Source organism: Dermacentor andersoni, chromosome 6 (assembly GCF_023375885.2).
Source record: "Dermacentor andersoni chromosome 6, qqDerAnde1_hic_scaffold, whole genome shotgun sequence".
NCBI classification, from domain to species: Eukaryota; Metazoa; Arthropoda; class Arachnida; order Ixodida; family Ixodidae; genus Dermacentor; species Dermacentor andersoni.
This window is the reverse complement of record NC_092819.1, coordinates 22,374,710-22,396,743: the sequence shown is the minus strand read 5'-3', so window position 1 is coordinate 22,396,743 and position 22,034 is coordinate 22,374,710. Positions and strand designations below refer to the sequence as shown.

The following is a 22,034-nucleotide window of genomic DNA, read 5'->3' as shown; positions in this document are numbered from 1 at the left end:
GCTGCGCAGCCGGGCGAACTCTTACATTCCTTTGAATTAATCCGCGGTCCTTCTCGCGTAACTGCGAATGTTGCTTTTAGCAGCGACGTAGTTTAGAAATTCCATTCTCATGGAAAGTTGCACAATTACACTGAAAGAGTAGTAAAACTGTTTTTTCCTCATAAGGTTGGCAGCAATGTAAACATATGATGGGAAAATAAAATCAGCTCTGGAAAAATGTGCAAGATGGACGTAGACGGTTTTATGAAAGGAAAATTGTCATTCACCCTACAGCAGAACCAAGCCGCATAGGATACCAATACAGTTCATTCAGCAAGAGAGCGTAGCGGTCATAATGAATTCATCTTGGCCTAACTGAACCCGGAGCCAATGCCCTAGACCATGCAAAGGCGTTTAAACAAGTTTACCTTTGAAGTACTAAGTCCTTTTTCCGAGAAAGCCGCATGAACTTATTTTGTAGCATGGCACTACTTTGAGGAAGGTGACAGTATTCGATTTCATAAACATTCGAGTCGATGCATTGCAGAATTTTGCTTATCATTCATACGAATTCTCGAATCCGTTCTATTTTAGGGGAGCTCACACCTAGTGGTATCCTCTTTCCTAAACATGTGATTGTCGCTGGTACTGTGCTGTTTGAACAAGAGTTGCCAAACATCTGGCGAATTATAAATTTCTATAATCTTAAGCCCCCAAATTTTGTCGCCGCCACCGGCAGGAATAGAATGGATGATATTCTGCGAGTAGACTTGAACAATGCTGATATATTTCCGGGATGCACCTTGCACTCGTGTAGTTAATGCCAAGTTGATGTCAAAGTGTCCGGAAGATGACGTGCCTTTTTCTTGATGGCGTCCTCGCTGTCATAGGCGAGCCACGTCTGCGGCTTGCGCCTGGAAGTCGACAGGGCTACGCGGTCCTCGTCGGGCGTCACCCAGACATTCGTGCCGCACATCTGGGAGTAAACGAAAAGCTATAGTGGGCCTTCTGTGCGTACATCGAGCAGGCGCGAACATATGGCGCGTCCCGAAAAGTTAGCCCGCGTGAACAGGCTTCATCAGAACCGGATAACTGCTTGCTATCTGCATGCCATATACATCCCGTTAATCCATTTGCACACAATGCGGCGCTGCCGTTCGGACGAAAAGAAATTTGATGAGTATCTTTGACCTTCATTTTCTCCATTGCAGCAGGTAACCCTTTTCCGCGAAAGAAATGGAAATAGGCTCTTGAAAGAATGCTCCACCAGCGTTAAGCGATTCAGTATTGGTGCTTGGCGTCCCTTTAACCTCGGTCCGTGGGAAGTTATAGTGTGCATTGCTCTCGATTACCTAAAATACTTATTACGGATATGAAGCCAGATGCGCACGGTGCTGTGTATGGATATTATTTTAATCGTATTGTTATGTTCAGATTTTGCGAAAAAATTACTATTTTTCAGTGTGTCGTCTCAGACAACGAGAAGTACCCGTGAAGTAGGAAGCACCCGCGAGATGACACGACATTCCAGGATATACGATCAACAGGTGAAGGTACCACATGATCGTTGTTTAAACAAAAAAAAAAAAAGGAGGGGAAGGGGCGAAAGAAAAAGAAAGAAAGCGTAATTTTTTTTAAATATGAGGAGACGCTTACTTTCTCCACGTACATGGGGGATGCTGCTGTCAGCATTTACCCAGGGTGTTTAAGCAAAAGGTGCGATTTGTTCACGTTTGTGACATTCCTGCCACTTGCCACTTTGAAAGCGATTTCGTGTGTTAGCTCTCTTCGGGTATGGGGATGCCAAAAAGGCATTTTATTGACTGCGTGGGTACTTGTTGCTCACCTGTCCGTAATTGATCCACTTGCGGCCCGTGCACCATCCGCCAACGGTCGGTCGGCTGTTGGCTGCCACGTCGAACGACATGGTGGACATGTCTAGTGAGAAGCACATGTTGTGCGTCCCATTCAGGCCGTCGTCTTCTTTGACCATCTCCATCCAGAGCAGGGCCGATTTCTGCGGTACGCGCGGACATTTTGCGAGGAAGTCTCTTAACTTGAATTGGGAGACGCCAGTGCAGTCGACGAGGAAGGACGAGCAGTTTTCAAGGAAAAGTAACGGGACAACTGTCGTGCATAGGATCTTACGAAGAAACGTGACGTGACAACAATAAACACCCGTCCACCTGAACAACAACCAAGAAGATACGAGTAGGTGCAAGAGCCACGTACATGATTCAGGAGTAAGCAAATGGCGGCTTTCTAGAGGCGTGTTGCCGGGTCACTCTAAAATTCCGCATTTGTGATAGCGAATCAACATACTGTCGGAGTCGAAATTTTACGGACCGCGGGATCTGAGAAAAAGCTGAATAATTGCGCATTCTGGGTAGGCAAAGTGAAATTCAGATTTCAAACGTATAGCAGTAAATGCGAACAGCATAATGGCGCACTGTTTCACTGGCTATGGTCACGAATTGCTAAGTATTTCAACGTTTCCTCAGGTCCCATATCTGTAAACCATTGACACCGATTGTACATAGGTTCCACGACAACGTCCGGCCTTATCTGTATACACGTGGCACTTACCACAGGAATGCTGCTGGGTGTGTCGTCGATCCGAACGAAGATGGACGGATAGACGAGCCTGCAGAACTGCTCCTCTTCGTGATAGTGAGTCTCTATCACGAAGATGTCTGCGGCGCTGAGTCATGCGAGTGAAAAAGAAGTATAAAATGTGTCATGCCGTGATTTACGGATATCCTTCGGTAATTGTGCAGTATTTTCGGTGCATTATCAATGTATCCACGTTAAGTGTAGGCTGTGCAGCGAAACGCTCAATCTCGAAGTGAAGTTACGTGGAACTACAAAATGATGCTGCCCTTGAGGCATGCTCTTTTTCTTGACGCTTGAACGCAACCATTCTCCGTCGACCACCAGCCATGTCAGGCTGTACTTGCCAGCACTTGTCTCAACAGGAGCCAACCGGAACGCCAGTTGTGTGCTGATGCTGCTGAATGTGTGCTGATGTTGTTCATGGGAGGAGTGAGCCTGCTTCCAGCTTTGCCAATGACTGCAGTGCTTCTTCCTCTGCATCGTGCATTCTTGTATCAACACGCCGGGGGCCCACCGTGCCTTTCTGCTCCTTGAGAATTTGATCCCATCGTGTGCCACGCAGAAACCCATCATGCGACCATATTTATATTGACCCATTTAAATATAGTCGCAATGGTGACGTGCAATAGCAGTTAACGAGACCAGCGGTCCTGCTCATCTATATTGTTTCGCGACGTGAATCGTAGTGTCACTTCATTCCGCTACCAAGAAAGCTTTCGGCACCGATAGTCGTTGATTGATTGAGCGTCATATTGGCATTTGCTAGGCTCCTTATTAGTTCCGACAGAAGAGCGACAGCCGTGGTCAGGCAATGGCTGCAGGTTCGATTCCGAAAGGTTTCTTTAGGAGGAGCCCCTGCGGGTTTTCCATGCATTTAGCAAGGTGCTCCAGTTGGATGATTGACACATTTTCCAATCATGAATCTGCAATGCAGATTCGCGCATCTGAATGACAATTTCAAGGTGGCTTTGGATGAGACCTCAAGAGGTTGCTATCATCACTGCGGCTTCAAGCTATATATGTAATTGGGATGGTAGATACAGAAACAGCTATAGGAACTAAGAGATATAAGGAAAATCAGATTTTCGTATAGGGATAGTGACATGTGTCATCTTGCTATAAACGGAAATATCTATGACCTAAATTTTTATTCATCCACTGACAAATTTATTTTATCGCCTTTCTCCCTCGATTCACCAGACTTTTCTTGCGTGTTGTCGCTAGCAATGATTCTCCAATCTTTGCTTTCGTCATCTACTTGTGACTGCAGGGAACAACCATTCAATGGAGTATGTCCCACCGTCTTTTTGACTTAGATGCAACAACGGGTAGCTAGCAATAACGTCACCAAACTACTCCCGCTGTTTACACCAGTGCCTACGCGCATCGCATTCAAATGGGCTGTGAAGAAGCGCTTACCGGAGGTAATCCTTAATCCTGCCCATGATACTCTTCTGCGTGTACTGGTCATGCGATGCGTAGCCAGAATAGATAAGGGCAGGTTTAGGTTCTCCCAACTGCTTCAAGGCATCCTGGACGTTCTGCTCGAGCCAAAGAGAGGGAGAGGTGCGAAGGATAGATTAACGAACATACGCCACATGTTGCTGGACTAGAATCTTGTCGTTTACAGAAAAGAGTAACATTGGCATAGATCCAGTTGTAGCTTACGCGAGTGTGCAAAAAAAGAGTTTCCACAAAGGCGAGTGAACGTTTCGTGTTGCCTCTCGCTTCACTGCGTCTCGGAAGCTAGTGATCACGCGACCTGCAACAATAGGCGCGCGGGAACGCAGCACGCATGAAGCCACCAGCCGTCTAGGCTCGCCCTTAGACTCTGTGCCCGCTGCAGATTACCTCCAAGATGTGGTGCATGGGCCGCGTATCCCCCGCCCCCTAGCGCGTGCTTGATCACGTGAAACGCAACAATGGGTGCAAGGCAAGACGGCATGCATCAAGCCGCGATCCCAGAATCGTTCTCAGCTCACCCTCGCTCAATTTCCTTTCCCTCCACATCTGATCGCACTTGGGCTTCATACGGATCATGACGGCGACTGGGAAATTTCATCTGGTGTGTGTAATTACTGTCACAATAATGGTCACACTAGCCGCGTTTAATACAGTGCAATCAAAACTTAGTGGCAATGGTGTTGTTGAGCATCAAACATGGGTTCGATTCTCACATACTGCAGCCGTATTCTGAAGAGGCTGAAATAAAGAAAAGTCCGTTTATAGTTAGGTATTAGAGTCTTTTCCGGGATGCCAGAAGCTATCCCAGAACACTCTTCTGTGGTGTCTCCCATGAGCAAGGAGTGGCTAAATTAATAACAGCTCTCGCTCTCCCCTGCACCCTATCTGAACTCGCACTCTCATGTCGTAAGGATAAAAGACGCAGAACGATAACTTTTGTGTTTGTTCACCAGCACAAACAGAGGCACTTTCTTTTTTTAATTGATTGCGTGCATCAGAGCGAGAACGTGTGACGTCTTTGTTCAAGCTTGTTGATTCATTGATTCATGGGGTTTAACGTCCTAAAACAACTCCCGGGCTACGAGAGAGGCCACACTGGAGGGCTACGGATTAATGTTGACCACATGGGGTTTCTTAACGTGCATATAGATGTAAGCACACTAGACTTCTTGAACTTCGCCCCCATCTAAGTGAGGCCACCGCAGTCGGAAATCAGGCCCCCGACCTCGTTCCCAGCAAAAGAACATTAAATCACTGAGCCACCACGGCTGGCGTGTTCGTGCTCGTGTTGTGGCGCACATGCACCCGGAGTACTGCGTTGCTGAACAAACTCATCCAACTTTGCTGAGCGTCTTGACCGAGTGCGCATTGATCGGTGCTCGCGCCGATTAACAAGCGACGCGGAGCAACGGAAACGTTTTTCCAGAGAGCTAGAGCGGCAGAGACTGCATACGGTCACGGCAAACCGCCACCGCGGCGGGTGTAGAACAAAGGCCGCGCGGGCCGCACCTTGAGCACCGCCAGCATGCTCTTGTGTCGCGTGCTCGTGATGAGCTGTCCCGTGAAGGCGACGCCGTTGAGCTCGTTCTGCGAGATCCACTTGGCCAGCTGGGTGCACACGGCCGCCAGGTTGCGTTCGTCTCTGTCCGCGTAGTCCAGCAGCTCGCGCACCATCGCCGGGTTCAGGGAGACCACGAACTTGGTCGTCACGAAGCGCTCGCGCAGGGACATGAACTCGTCGAAGCCGGTGCCTGCGTGAGAATGTAGAGTTTAATAATAATAATAATAATAATAATAATAATAATAATAATAATAATAATAATAATAATAATAATAATAATAATAATAATAATAATAATAATACTCTTTATTACAAATAATCAAACTGTACATATAATTTTGCTAGGTCTGCCGAAGCCTTCTGTGGGCTTGTATGGCAGAAACCTGGCAGTCAGGGCAATGCATTATGTACCTTATTACAGGCAAACCAAATGTCAAAAAAAAAAATTAGAAAAAAGGTATCACAGGTTTTTCAGGTAAACATGCCCAGTAAACAACACTTAATGTTCAAATGAAAACACGTAGCACTCAACAACCATGAAAATTGAGTAAACAAAGCACAATATGTAAACAAACTTACAACCTATCGAGAACGAAAAAAGAAAAAAAAAAACAAATCGTGAAAACAGCGGAAACAGTCTGACATTCATTTCGGTTAAGATCACACAACAACAGAGACTTTATTCATGTGAAATCTATTCTATCATTGCCTTGAGGGCCTTTTTTAATCCCGACAAAGTAATAATAATAATAATACTAATAATAATAATAGTGACAACAACAACAACTGCCACCACCACAGATAAACTGAAAATAGCGACTCATACAAAAAACAGGCATTGTGATCTTGCAGGGCTTTAAGCTATAGTAGAGAATATCGCAATGACTTCGACGTGTTTAGTGACTTTGTGTATTAAGGTCAATTTTTATTGCGTTAACTATTTTTGTTTAATTAATGGAGTTAAAAGGTACGGCGCTACCACGCACATAGCTGCTCCTTACAAAGGCGATCAGCCTATATTTATATATAGCTTTAATTGCTCAGTAAGAATGTTGCTCATTGATTATTAAGTTCGTTGTTTCTAAGATATGATTTCATGATGATGAATTAAAGACATCCTGCGTCTTGAAGCATATCCAGTTGGCGTTTACATATCTATTGTGCACTGTGGCCACATGCAATCGAGAAACTGTAGAAAATAAGCTAACGTCGATTACATATAACGTTCATTTTCAGACAAACATGAAGTCTGCGGGTGAAACGTACCGTTCTTGGCAGGCACAAAGGTATGACTCTGTTTGTTCAAGGTCATGTCTCTGTAGACGAGATGGGTACAGTACTCGGCCGGCATCTGTAGTTTGTCCGTGGCGTTGTCGGACATGAAACACAGCAGGTGATTGGAAATGCCTGCACGCAGAGTTGAAAGCGCGGTCATTTCAGTGCTCTGTTGCACGATAAGCATGACAACGAAAGCCGCCAATATAAAGGACGCAATGCGAAGTTCAAGCGTATCATAGAGGCAGAATGCGTTCTGTTTTCCCAAGCAAGCGATCTCAAGTTTATAAGTATTCTTTGTGAAGTTACTTTGTCTTACGTGCAACGAAAAGCTAAATGAAACTGCGTAAAACAGTTTCAGCACTGAACAATGTCACCAATGCGCGCTGCTTTGTTGTGTAAGTGTTCCGTAAGTATATCAGTGCCGTTGGGAGTGTCACACACACAAGATTTAGTTTTGGAACTGTCTAACACAGGGAAGCAAGCACGTAATTACTCACGTGTTTCTTCTCAAAATCACGTGCTTAAGTCATCTGCTGCAAACAAAGACGAGTATAATGTCATGTTTTCTTTTTCCTCGCAGAAGGAGAGTGGAGTGGAAGCGGGTGTTGTGGAGGTTGTGGAGATTGGGTCTGATATTGCTGTGCGCGAAGCCTTTACTTCGTTGCATGCAATCGCAGCGATAAATACAAAAATAAGATCTCGAATAAGGCTCATTGGCCACTTCACGGCAGTTTTGATCCGTCTAGATACAAGTGACATGCGCTCGCAGGCGCAGTGAATTTCTAAACTTTGCTTTCATTTAGGCAACAATCCCCCTTTTTATGTACGTTGCGAACTGTACGATGTTGGGTAATGGTCCTCAGGCTGACGATATCGCTCTTACCGCTTGGTTTCAAACCCTTTGCGGGCTCGTTCGACTCTTCGGTATTGCTTGGAATCGTTTTAGGCTTGAGGGCCTTTGCAGAATTGTTCTTCTTCTTCTTTGTATTCTTGAGCTTCTCGTTGAGAGCTGTAAAGACGACGTCATGTCAAATTGAGAACATGATTCCTTAGACATTCAAATAGCCACGCATGTCCCCTTCCACTGAAATTTCAAGCCCGTATTCGAATACTTACACTTCTGCTTCTCGGGGACGCGCTGTTGGGCACGAGAGCCATCTGCGTGCGCAAAGAAATAATAATGATAATGTATTAGTGAGCAATTGAGACAGCGAGCGCTAGTATGCTGAAAATGTTGTACAAGTTAGGCACATTCGCGCTGTCGATTGATTAAGCAAGACGTTTACGTCGGCTGCAGGTTTGTATGTATTCCAAGCTGAGACTCGACAAAAGTTCAGACACACAACACCTTGTCAAGTCAGTTTCTGAATGAATGAATGAATGAATTCTGAGGTTTTACGAGGCAAACCAAGATTTGATTATGAGGCACACCATAGTGGGGGTTTCCGGATTAATTTTGACCAGCAGGGGATACTTAACGTGCCCTCAATGCGCGGAACATGAGAAGTCAGTTTCTGTTGCATGGCAGGGCTGCTACGAATCTGATAAAATCTCCTGGTTTCTTTATAGATGGGAAATTTTTATTAAAGCACGATGAATAAAGTGACCATATCCTTAAGCTTGCCAAAGTACATACTGCTTTTATTCCTTACACATGAGCACGGTCGAATGTGCAGCTTCCTTCAGCATATCCATGGGTTCGTGTTGCATGCTGAGTTGTGAAGTCTGAAGAAATTTGTTATGTCCATACAGAAAAGCGTACTCTTTTTGACGGGAGACGTATTTCAGTTTGATCAGCATAGGGGGTCGCTTGTTGAAACCGCACGTAACGAAAACGTGTCATACTATTATCGCTTATGTCTTTGCAACCGTACTACCCACAAGGCTAATTGTGTTAAGGGAAAAAAAAAAGCCGTTACTCGACCATGCATTCGTGCCTTTATGTCAGCCTCTTTGACAGAGATTCTTTGTATTTTTGTGTCAAAATATTCATTCATTCATTCATTCATTCATTCATTCATTCATTGCTCGCGTGCACAGAGGTCGCCGTTGTCGCGCCACGCATGACGCAATTGGAACTAAATTTAGCCTCTCGCTCTGCGTTCAGAAATGCGCAACGCGGTGGTACGCTTGCCGATCCGAGCGGGAGCAGTCGCGTTTGAGAGAGCTCACTCAGCATAGATATAATTAATCAAACTCAAGCCTGTGCTCATCAGCAGCTGTGGGGCTTACAAGTGTGCAATTTGTTGCAAAAAATTGACGGTTGCTCGGCCATGGCGCCTCCGCTTTCGACATGTAACATAAATAAATGGCGTGGAGAGACTCGGGCAGCAAGACGCCAAGTTTTCGTCCACCAGCTTTGACCACGGCGGGCCTACTACGAATAGGTAGCGAGTACGATCGCAAAATCAGACCGTAGAACCCCCCCCCCCCCTTCCGCCTCCCCTCCTCCTATACGCATCATAACTGTGTGAGTGAGGAGTATAAGCTTTGTAAAGCGTGAATAAATGTCACTTGTGCACTTGTTACGCAATTTCTGTACCTTAAGGACCACACGCCCTCAGCAGCTCGCATATGCGTTTCACGTAAACACCTGCGTTGCCGATACCGCCTACTCGATAATTTAGGTTGTTTCGTTTTGCTTTTGGAGGACTGAAACAGACTACGCAAGCATTAGTGTCAGTTTTCACGACGACCAGTGGAGAAAACTTATTATACAGTTGACACACGGCCCTGCATACCCTGCCTTCAAGTCAGAGTGGGTTTTTCCGTCTACCCCTACAAGCTTTCCCTCAAAAAAAAAAAAGGGGGGGGGGATTAGAACCAATGTTTATTTCCAGGTCGTTAGCATCTACTAAAATAAGCTCTTCCTAAAAAAAAAAAAAACTTGAAAAAACAGGGAATTCACTTGACACTCAATATAGGAGCCTAGTACAAAAGGCTCGTGGCGAAGTATTGAGGTTTGCGAACGTGACGTGATCTAAAAGACGGCATTTTCTTCGGAGTGGTGTCCCTGAGAATCTCGAAACGGGAATAGTGCGATATGTGCGTTACATTATGAGCATAATGTATATAACAATCTCGAAACGGGAATAGTACGATATGCACGTTACATCATGAGCATAATGTATATGAGAATCTCGAAACGGAAATAGTGCGATATGCGCGTGATATCATGAGCACAATGTATATGGAATCTCGAAATGGTAGTACTACGATATGCGCTTGACATTATGAGCATAATGTATATGAGAATCTCGAAACGGGAATAGTACGATATGCGCGTTAGATCATGAGCATAATGTATATGAGAATCTCGAAACGGAACGATACGCGCGTTGCATCATGAGCATAATGTATATGAGAATCTCGAAACCAAACGATATGCGCGTTACATCATGAGCATAATGTATATGAGAATCTCGAAACGGAACGATATGAGCGTTACATCATGAGCATAATGTATATGAGAATCTCGAAACGGAACGATATGCGCGTTACATCATGAGCGTAATGTATATGAGAATCTCGAAACGGAACGATATGCGCGTTGCATCATGAGCATAATGTATATGAGAATCCCGAAACGAGAATAGTACGATATGCGCGTTACATCATGAGCATAATGTATATGAGAATCTCGAAACCGAACGATATGCGCGTTACATCATGAGCATAATGTATATGAGAATCTCGAAACGGAACGATATGCGCGTTACATCATGAGCATACTGTATATGAGAATCTCGAAACGGAATGATATGCGCGTTGCATCATGAGCATAATGTATATGAGAATCTCGAAACAGAACGATATGCGCGTTGCATCATGAGCATAATGTCTATGAGAATCTCGAAACGGGAATAGTACGATATGCGCGTTACATCATGAGCATAATGTATATGAGAATCTCGAAACGGAACGATATGCGCGTTGCATCATGAGCATAATGTCTATGAGAATCTCGAAACGGGAATAGTACGATATGCGCGTTACATCATGAGCATAATGTATATGAGAATCTCGAAACGGAACGATATGCGCGTTACATCATGAGCATAATGTATATGAGAATCTCGAAATGGAACGATATGCGCGTTACATCATGAGCATAATGTATATGAGAATCTCGAAACGGAACGATATGTGCGTTGCATCATGAGCATAATGTATATGAGAATCTCGAAACGGAACGATATGCGCGTTACATCATGAGCATAATGTATATGAGAATCTCGAAACGGAACGATATGCGCGTTACATCATGAGTATACTGTATATGAGAATCTCGAAACGGGAATAGTACGATATGCGAGTTACATCATGAGCATAATGTATATGATTATCTCCAAACGGAACGATATGCGCGTTACATCATGAGCATAATGTATATGAGAATCTCGAAACAGAACGATATGCGCGTTACATCATGAGCATAATGTATATGAGAATCTCGAAACGGGAATAGTACGATATGCGCTTTACATCGTGAGCGTAATGTATGTGGTTTCTTACATTTATCTCTTAAAGAATAAGGATATCGCCTCGGGAGATTGGCTAAAGAATTGAAGAAATGCTTCGTTACACAATATGACTTACGTGTCCTTGTGTCTTTCTTCGTAGTCTTTGTTGTATGTTCATTTGAAGACTTGTGCTTGCCTGTAAAAGCACTTTTGTGATTAACATGAAACTTGCCAGAAGAACGCTGCGCTTGGAGAGTGTTAACGAAGGGTTGCCTTTCTTTCCTGGCAAAATTATTGATATTACGCCCCTATGAAGAGGCTGCTGCGTCTCTAAAAGAGACTGAATGATTGAACAGAAATTTTTGATAAATACATTAGGAGTGGTATGCGGCAGCAATCGACCCACGTACACACGCACGCATGCAAATGCACACGTATAACTCTGAAATGCGCGCATAGGAAAACGTGTCGAAGGCGCACGCGTCACGCTCACAAACGAGCTCCGCACGCACACACGTACGCGCGCTCACATGCGCACGCGCACTGATGCACGGCAGATTTCAAATCACGACAGCCGCAAATGATTAGGCATACATTCGGTGAAGTGCACTGCACTGCCTAGGTAGCGCTCGCAAGGACATTTTCGATTTTTGCTGGATGCTTAGGCTGCGGGGATACTCGTCTTTTTCGTCGATCCCGTCTCGTGAAAACGTCGGTAGTGTGTTTCACATGGGGAACAGGCAAGCGGTACGTGCGAAGAGAACAATGCGTACATCCATGCACGTCCATTCAAAATCGCAAAAGAATCGTCTGAAAGAGACCGCTTACGAGTCCTTGACATCCTGGGCTTCAAGGTTGGAGCTTCTAAAGAAATAAAATCCAATAAAGAGATCTTGTTTTAATATGAAAAAAAAATCCGCGCTCGGCAATGGAGGCTGAGCTTAGGAATCTGAAAAAAAAAAAAATACTTGGCTGGGTTAGTGAAATGGCTTGCACTGAGGCAAAATACAGCTGCACGGAGCCTGTGCCGGGAATGTCGTACGTATGTGGCTCAAAATTAGTATAAATATATTTCGCTAATAACAATAACATAGTCATTTCGCATTGTCTTTTTTTTAACACTAGCTTGTTTACGCACGTTGAGACTAAAATAGCATTAGTATACCAGTGCCAAGTCGTCAAGGGGGATATGCGCTGGAATCGGTGCGAACACAGTGGAAGCCTCGTTTCGCTAGGCCTCCTGAATGAAGGCGAAGCAGCGCTAACAAATATGATATGCTAGTGCTAAGGGGCGCGAGTGCTCAGTGCAAACAAACAAACAAAAATCACGCGCGTGCTTTTACCCCCCTCCTCCCCTCGCCTTCTCAATTGTCTGGGAGGTGAATTGTACGAATTTTCCAGCCCGCAGGTTGGTACATAGGTATGCTCGAAGGATGTAAACGCGCCAGAAGGACAGCTACGAAACAGATGGGAACACTGGCTCTTTTGCATCAAGTAGGGGAGAAGTTCCTAACCCGGCATATGATGACAACCGCTTGTAAGAGTTCTCACGTCGAGTAGTTTTTACCACTAGATGTGAATTTGGACCCTTGGATCTCTAGACCCTTGCATCTTATAAGTGGTCATGCGATATGTAGTCATGCATTCACTGCCGGATATGTCTTGTTCTGTTATGAATCTCAGACAGAAGAGACGGCTTTGTGAATAAAAAAGTACGAGTCTTTAATCCAGTTACCGTCGTTCCTGTCCTTTTCTTTTTCCTTAGGTAGTCGTCTTTCCTGAGGGTGATTTTTTCAGTGTCACCGATGTTCATACTCACTGCAAGCCATCCCTCCAACTCGGAACAGCCGAGTTCGCATACATTTTTCTGTGTAGGCATTCTACTTTTGAAAACGTACCTAAGCGTCGTACGTCGAGACTTCCTTGCATGCCCACGGCCTCTCCGTCCTTATGTGGCCCTGATTTGGAGAGATGACAAAAAAAAAAAAAACGGAAATACGGAAAGGAAAATGAAGACGAAACAGAAATGGTAGGTGACTTGGTGAAGAAGACTACAGTCTATGCAGGCCGTGTGGTATATTAAAGAGGCTTTCGTAAGAAAATTATAGCACACATTTATGCTAATCTCGCGCTATCCTCTAGTGCACTCGGCCCGGGTGTTAAAGTATTTCTACAGTAGTTACAACGAGCGCTGCGTGGCTGTGCCGCAAAAACATTTTATGTATCTTTTTTCAGGGCTGGTATTTCTAATGTCCATTCCAACTCCACGTTCTACAGCATTCTAAGTCATTTAAGCTTTGCGAAGGGCACCCTCCTAAAATTTCCATTATTTTCTTTTTCTGTAGTCATCCCATAGCGCCACGGTCCCATTCAGCGAAAGGCGCCCGGCGCCTTTTCTGCTTCCTTGGCGAAGAAATCTGCCATTTCACCCCTCCCTCCCTAGTGAAGCCACTGGTATAACACAATTTTAAGCAGTAGCGAAAGGTAATACCTATATTTCTACAACAGACAATGATTTTGAGATGGACTGACTTAGTGCCATCGCTGTGTCTCTCAGCTAATATTATCATCAATATCGACGCCAAGGAACTGCATCGAGACGATGACAACCGCCCGTGACAGTTTTCGTATAGAAAAGTTGCTATATATATATATATATATATATATATATATATAGAGAGAGAGAGAGAGAGAGAGAGAGAGTGACGGGTGAGGACACAGCAACAAACCTGTGAATGGCGAAACCAACTGTATTGGGCGAACCTGTGCCCAGAAAAGACAGGCTACACTCAATGATCAACAAAAACGGCGAACTCAGTCGGCGATCGTCGAAGACCTGATCAGCGGGCCAAGCGCGTCGGCTTTTATACATCAGTCATCGAATGTTCCAGAGTAATCCCTGGGACCCGCGTGTCTTCCACAGAGTTCTCCACTATTCGCGTCGCGCATACATGCAATCAGATTACACAAGGTTCGGTGGCAGACATCGGATGCAACCATCGATAACATTCCAGAAACATCTCATACATGCAGGCGCGTCCTGCGCTGTGCGATAACAATCGTTAGGCGGTGAAACATGGTCGCCCGATAAAGATAAGCAAGTACACGTGTCAATACACCCCTCTTGAAATTGTGCAAACAAACGAAAGTAATAAAGAAAAACACCCGTAGCAAAGAAACAACAAAGTAAGGAAGTTCGTCAGCGTGCGTAAAAGTATTTAAGACGCACCACGTGGACCGCTTCAGATCGCGCGCGGCTCCGCTCTGAATGAGAAACGCAGTCTTGCACGACCTCATAGTCCAGGGCGCCAATAGGTCGGATGACCTTGTAGGGTCCGAAATAGCGTCGCAATAGTTTCTCACTGAGTCCTCGTCGGCTTATCAGGGTCCAAACCCAAACACAGTCGCCGGGCTGGTACTCGACGAAGCGTCGTCGGAGGTTGTAGTGTTGGCTGTCGGTACGCTGCTGGTTCTTGATCCGTAGGCGGGCGAGCTGTCGGGCTTCTTCGGCGAGCCAAGATTCTCTTCGTCAGTGAAGTGCGGCAGCATGGCGTCCAGCGTCGTTGTCGGGTTCCTGCCATCATCATCACCATCATCATCATCAGCAGCAGCAGCCGCAGCAGTAGCCTGGTTACGTCCACTGCAGGACAAAGGCCTCTCCCATACTTCTCCAACTACCCCGGTCATGTACTAATTGTGGCCATGTTGTCCCTGCAAACTTCTTAATCTCATTCGCCCACCTAACTTTCTGCCGCCCCCTGCTACACTTCCCTTCCCTTGGAATCCAGTCCTTAACCCTTAATGACCATCGCTTATCTTCCCTCCTCATTTCATGTCCGGCCCATGCCCATTTCTTTTTCTTGATTTCAACTAAGATGTCATTACCTCGCGTTTGTTCCCTCACCCAATCTGCTCCTTTCTTATCCCTTAACGTTACACCCATCATTCTTTCCATAGCTCGTTGCGTCGTCCTCAATTTAAGCAGAAGCCTCCAGGTTTCTGCCCCATACGTGAGTACTGGTAAGACACAGCTGTTATATACTTTTCAGAGATAGTGGCAACCTGCTGTTCATGATCTGAGAATGCGTGCCAAACCAACCCTAGCCCATTCTTATTCTTCTGATTATTTCCGTCTCATGATCCGGATCTGCGGTCACTACCTGCCCTAAGTAGATATATTCTCTTACCACTTCCAGTGCCTCGCTACATAGCGTAAACTGCTGTTCTCTTCCGAAACTGTTAAACATTGCTTTAGTTTTCTGCAGATTAATTTTTAGACCCACTCTTCGGCTTTGCCTCTCCAGGTCAGTGAGCATGCATTGCAGTTGGTCCCCTGAGTTACTAAGCAAGGCAATATCATCAGCGAATCGCAAGTTACTAAGGTATTCTCCATTAACTCTTATCCCCAATTCTTCCCAATCCAGGTCTCTGAATACCTCCTGTAAACACGCTGTAAATAGCATTGGAGAGATCGTATGTCCCTGCCTGACGCCTTTCTTTATCGGGATTTTGTTGCTTTCTTCATGGAGGACTACGGTGGCTGTGGAGCCGCTATATATATCTTTCAGTATTTTTACATACGGCTCGTCTACACCCTGATTCCGTGATGCCTCCATGACTGCTGAGGTTTAGACTGAATCAAACGCTTTCTCGTAATCAATGAAAGCTATATATAATGGTTGGTTATATTCCGCACATTTTTCTATTACCTGATTGATAGTGTGAATATGATCTATTGTTGAGTAGCCTTTACGGAATCCTGCCTGGTCCTGTGGTGGACGGAAGTCTAAGGTGTCCTGATTCTATTTGCGATTACCTTAGTAAATACTTTGTAGGCAACGGACAGTAAGCTGATCGGTCTATAATTTTTCAAGTCTTCGGCGTCCCTTTTCTTATGGATTAGGATTATGTTAGCATTCTTCCAAGATTCCGGTACGCTCGAAGTCATGAGGCATTGCGTATAGAGGGTGGCCAGTTTTTCTAGAACAATCTGCCCACCATCCTTCAACAAATCCGCTGTTACCTGATCCTCCCCAGCTGCCTTCCCCCTTGGCATAGCTCCCAAGGGCTTCTTCACTTGTTCCGGCGTTATTTGTAGGATTTCAAATTCCTCTAGACTATTCCCTATACCGTTATCGTCGTGGGTGCCACTGGTACTGTACAAATCTCTAGAGAACTACCCAGCCACTTTAACTATCTCATCCATATTAGTAATGATATCGCCGGCTTTGTCTCTTAACGCGCACATCTGAGTCTTGCCTATTCCTAGTTTATTCTTCACTGCTTTTAGGCTTCCTCCGTTCCAGGGAGCACGTTTAATTCTATCCATATTATACTTCCTTATGTCAGCTGTCTTACGCTGGTTGATTAATTTCGAAAGTTCTGCGAGTTCTATTCTAGCTGTAAGGTTAGAGACTTTCATACATTGGCGTTTCTTGATCAGATCTTTCGTCTCCTGCGATAGCTTACTGGCACCCTGTCTAACGGAGCTACCACCGACTTCTATTGCACACTCCTTAATGATGCCCATAAGATTGTCGTTTATTGCTTCAACACTGAGGTCCTCTTCCGGAGTTAAAGCCGAATACCTGTTCAGTAGCTTGATCCGGAATTCCTCTAGTTTCCCTCTTACCACTAACTCATTCATCAGCTTCTTATGTACCAGTTTCTTCCGTTCCCTCCTCAAATCTAGGCTAATTCGAGTTTTTACCATCCTATGGTCACTGCAGCGCACTTTGCCAAGCACGCCCACATCTTGTATGATGCCAGGGTTAGCGCAGAGTATAAAGTCTATTTCATTTCTAGTCTCGCCATTCGGGCTCCTCCACGTCCACTTTCGGCTATCCTGCTTGCCGAAGAAGGTGTTCATTATCCGCACATCATTCTGTTCTGCAAACTCTACTAATAACTCTCCCCTGCTATTTCTAGAGCCTATGCCATATTCCCCCACTGACTTGTCTCCAGCCTGATTTGTTCCTGCCATAAAGCAGCTTAAACGGCGTGATCTGTGTTGTTTCTTGCACCGACGTGTTGTAAGCGATCCCACGTCTTGTGCTCGACGTCGACGTACATTGCTACCATGTCGGCGAGGGTCTTGTTCAGGCGCTCCGTGAGACAATTCGTCTGCGGGTGGTAGGCAGTTGTCCTCCTGTGGTTTGTCTGGCTGTAGTGCAGAATCGCTTGGGTGAGCTCCGCTGTAAAGGCCGTTCCTCTATCGGTGATGAGGTCTTTTGGGGCGCCATGTCGCAGCAGGATGTTCTCGACAAAGAATTTCACCACTTCGGCTGCGCTACCTTTCGGCAAAGCTTTCGTTTCAGCGAAGCCGGTGTGATAGTCCGTTGCCCCGACGATCCACTTATTTCCGGTTGTTGACGTCGGAAAGGGTCCCAACAAGTCCATCCCGATCTGCTGGAATGGTCGTCAAGGAGGCTCGATCGGCTGTAGTAATCCCGCTGGCCTTGTCGTTGGTGTCGCGTTGCTGACTGTCTCGGCATGTCCTGGCTTAACGGGCGACGTCGGCGCTCAGGCGCGGCCAATAATACCTTTCCTGTATCCTCGATAGTGTCCGGGAGAATCCGAGGTGTCCAGCGGTGGGATCGTCATGTAGGGCATGCAATACTTCCGGACGCAGCCCTGACGGAAGAACAAGAAGGTAGTTGGCGCGGACTGGTGAGAAGTTCTTCTTTACGAGTAGGTTGTTTTGAAGCGAGAGCGAAGACAATCCTCGCTTAAATGCCCTAGGGACAACGTCAGTGTGCCCTTTCAAATACTCGACGAAGTTTTTCAACTCCGGGTCTATTCGTTGCTGTTCAGTGAAGTCTTCCGCGCTTAATATTCCAAGGAAGGCGTCGTCATCCTCGTCATCTTCCGGCGGCGAGTCACTTGGTAACGCGTGATAGGCAATCGGCATCTGAGTGTTTTCGTCCGGACTTGTAGGTTACAGTGATATAATATTCTTGCAGTCTTAGGCTTCACCGCGCCAGCCGCCCTGAAGGGTCCTTTAAATTCGCTAGCCAACACAAGGCGTGATGGTCGCTAACGGCTTTGAATGGCCTACCATATAGGTAAGGGCGAAATTTTGCTGTAGCTCAAACGATGGCAAGGCATTTATTTTCGGTTGTACAATAATGGCCTTCCGCTTTTGATAACGACCGGCTAGCATAAGCTATCAGGCGTTCAAGTCCGTCTTTTCCCTGCACTAGGACAGCACCGAGGCCTAGGCTACTGGCATCAGTGTGGATTTCGGTATAGGCGTCCTCGTCGAAGTGCGCAAGTACTGGGGGCGACTGCATGCGCCGTTTGAGTTCCACCAGTGATGATTACAGTTTTTCATCGCCATTGAAACTGGCTTACGATCGCAGCGCAGATTAATTGCTGCCTTTATGCAATCATTACGGTGCTACCAGAGCGCACAGGAACGACAAATGGAACACGTCATTTCTATATAAAACAGCACTGGCCGTAGAGGTAGCGCGAAAATTATGCAAATCGTATGGGCGTTGCTTACATTTTGAGACATCGACGTTGTCTTGCATTTCATGCGCGTCGTTGTCAGCCATGAGTCCGCCTGGAACGAACGCAATGGTTTCGTCAATAACGAACGCTTGTCCAAGGTTCGTATGAGGTATGCTTGTCGATAGCTCGCTCTAGTCCAAATAAAGCGTTTTACACTCTAAGAAAAGTTTACACCCTTTGGAGTGCCCCTTCTGCCACACAACGATAATCGTCATCTGCCTTGATGCGTTTCCTTTCTTGAAAACGCCGCGCCCGCTACATTCCTGTCGGGAATGCCGTCATAGTGATAACGCACATGCCGTTCGTTACTGGAGAGTACAGGGCTCGCAGCGTTAAAGAAAGGAAATGCATCAAGGCAGATAACGATTATCGTTGTGTGGCAGAAGGGGCACTCCAAAGGGTGTAAACTTTTCTTAGAGTGTAGTGTCGATCGTCGCTCAGAGACGGATGTACAGTTCGCCAACAGAGGAATCGTGACCACTGCAAAGCTGTACAGTGGCCGACCGGTACGCGAATGGGGTGTTCAATTGTTAAAAAAAAATACTCGACCATTTAATGTGCTATTACATTTGGTCATAGTCACTCTTCAGACAAGAGCGACATCTTCTTAAGAACTATGGCGTGTCGGTTACCATCGTCATTTTTTCTTAAATTGAAGTAAATGTAATTTACTAATTTGTACGAGCACGCTAACATATATGGAGTTTAATTTGGGTCATGCAGTTACCACAGAAAGAAAAAGGTTTACGAGCACTGTCAGAATATGGTGCATGAGCTCCTTTTCATGTCAGACGCTAGGCTCATCGCAGTCAATTTCGTGCTAGACGTGTGTCCTAAACCACAGGTGCAAACTGCATCGGGCTAGGTTTTAAGCGGGAGTCGTTGGCGATAGATTACGTGTGGTCTCCGAGATCACAGTGGCGTAAAAGGTGGCCGTTGTAAACTCGGAGGCCATGCTTCATGGCAAAGCGCGCTGTTTGTGCCACCTGAGGAACGTGGACACACACGCACTATAGGGGACTTATGTGCGTATTCTTTGCGTCTACTAGGATGTATGTTTGCGGCCCTCAGTGGCATAAGTAACGCTTTGCGATTAAGTTCCGAAGGTTTTCATCACGAAGAGCCCGAAAAGCTTTTGAAGCCTTTAGCGACAGAACGTCCTGGAACGTTCTTGTGACAACACGCACTTGCTGCAACAGGGGCAGCTTGGACTATAGTTGATGGCGGCACATAATCAAACAGTGCTAGAAGAGGCGATAAAAAAAAGACTAAACACACGTGGCGCTTACGTGCAACAGAACTGAAAGTTGGGGGCGAGCTGGCAATTATTCATTGTTAATCTGCAGTGCACACAAAATACAAAGGTCACAGTTAGAGTTAACACCCAGGTGCTGACTCCCAACTCAGTTTATTCTTATTTTTCGAAAACGTGGTGCACACATACCCCAGCCAAATACAATGAACACGTGTAGAACAATGAATAGAAAGTTAAAAACAGCAACAGATAGCGGCGAGGTCACGTGGTGTTTAAATATGCCTGTTATTTCGCTTGCTAACAGAACATTGGCGTCACAAGAAATAGGTTCACAATGAAAGCGTTTACAGTGGTTGGCTAAGTGTGAGTAATCATCTTTACCAAGTGATCGGAGATGCTCTTTTAACGGGGTGTTAACACACCGACCAGTTTTGTCTATGTGGACTTTACCGCAAGTTAATGGCAACATGTACTACACCACACCCGTTTTGCGTCTTACAAACTTTGAAGTTCCTTTCAAAGTACAAACACAGTTGAGAGCAAGCGCGTTTGTTAACTTACTTGTGACCGTCGTCTTTTGTGCACGTTGCGACTGACCAACGAATTGCAGGAAGGTTGAAAATTGAACTGGTTGGCACATTCTTTTTCTGTGTCCCTTCATTAAGCGTTCCTCCAAACAGCTAACAATGAATGTTTACTTGTAACTCATGTCCGCGCCACGTGTGTTTCGCAGCTTCTTAAATTCCGTCTTCTCGTTCTGTTCAATCATTGATACGACCTCTAGCACTATTAAAGAAGAGCATAAGAAGTGGCGACGATCGGGCATACTTGACATTCTGGAGTGGAAACTCTGTAGAATGAAGAATCCGAATATGACGGACAGCACGAGGGAACACACCACCACCACCGTGCTCTCCCACGTGACCAAGTGGCCGAGCGAAGACCTGCGATAGATTGACGCTTCGTTGAGAACTTGCAATGCGGAACTGCGTGATGCATGTTTCACTCACGATTACTCTGGAATGTTGAATTGGATTGTCTTGAATTTATTTGAGTGAGTTGGACAGTGTTGTGCCTTTGCTAATAGGTCAATATCTTTAGGCATTCGGACATATTGGTGCAAAAATGTTATAGCGCTAACGCAAGCATGTACACATTTAGAAAATAAAGGAAGAGGATCTTTAGGGATAATGATAACGTAGACAGCAATGCACCGTGAGCTGCATATTTCATTTTGTTGGAGTGCTTTAATCATAGTGTGACAGAAGATATCGAACCGCTCATGGAATCATTATCGAAAGCTACTTGGATTGTTCGGTTTCTATGTCAAAACATGTGAGTATTCAGAGAAAGGGTATTGACGTATACTTACTTTCACATATGTAATTGGCACAACGGTGTAGATATTTTTCGGACACGTCCATGCGAACTTTAGGGACGTTCTGAGCTTCACAAATTACGTTAGCTGTTAAATATGGTTTCCCAATTTGTAAGAGACGGTTGCGGACGCTAGTATAAATTGAAAAGTCATCGTGAGAATACTTACTGTCTTTCATCGAAGGCTGAAATTAAAAAGAAACTACTAAATATAGTACCGTTCGGCCAACGAACTTGAGCAAATACTTTCAACCATTATTTTATTTTATTTTTATTTTATATTATTTTGGTGTTATCAACGTGATCGTACATTTTGAAAGGTGATCATTTGGTAAAAGACACAGTAGGTGCCATCGGAATTAAAAGAAGTGCGTGAAATATTCTGAAAGGAAGCAATGTAAGGATGAAGGGCCGTAAATTTCAGCACTTATTTCGACTTGTGAAGTCCTAATTAGGGGCGGACTTATGGGTTTATGTAAACGGGTGCGGAAATGAGAACAAAAAATGGCGTGGTACGGGTGGACGGAGA

General features: G+C 45.3%; 1 protein-coding gene across 1 annotated transcript; it reads right to left on the bottom strand.

The window, feature by feature from the left end:
- Positions 1-350: 350 nt before the first annotated feature.
- LOC126521565 (uncharacterized) lies at positions 351-21,685 on the bottom strand. The gene is made up of 15 exons (XM_072288617.1): positions 21,675-21,685; positions 20,957-21,072; positions 18,866-18,925; positions 13,257-13,316; positions 12,187-12,222; positions 11,495-11,554; positions 8,012-8,053; positions 7,779-7,904; positions 6,884-7,024; positions 5,566-5,807; positions 4,012-4,133; positions 2,566-2,680; positions 1,826-1,996; positions 839-955; positions 351-374 (listed from the first exon to the last, which is right to left on the bottom strand). The coding sequence occupies exons 2-15, from the start codon at positions 20,961-20,963 to the stop codon at positions 351-353; spliced, it is 1,323 nt and encodes a 440-aa protein (XP_072144718.1). The 5' UTR covers positions 20,964-21,072; positions 21,675-21,685.
- Positions 21,686-22,034: the final 349 nt, after the last annotated feature.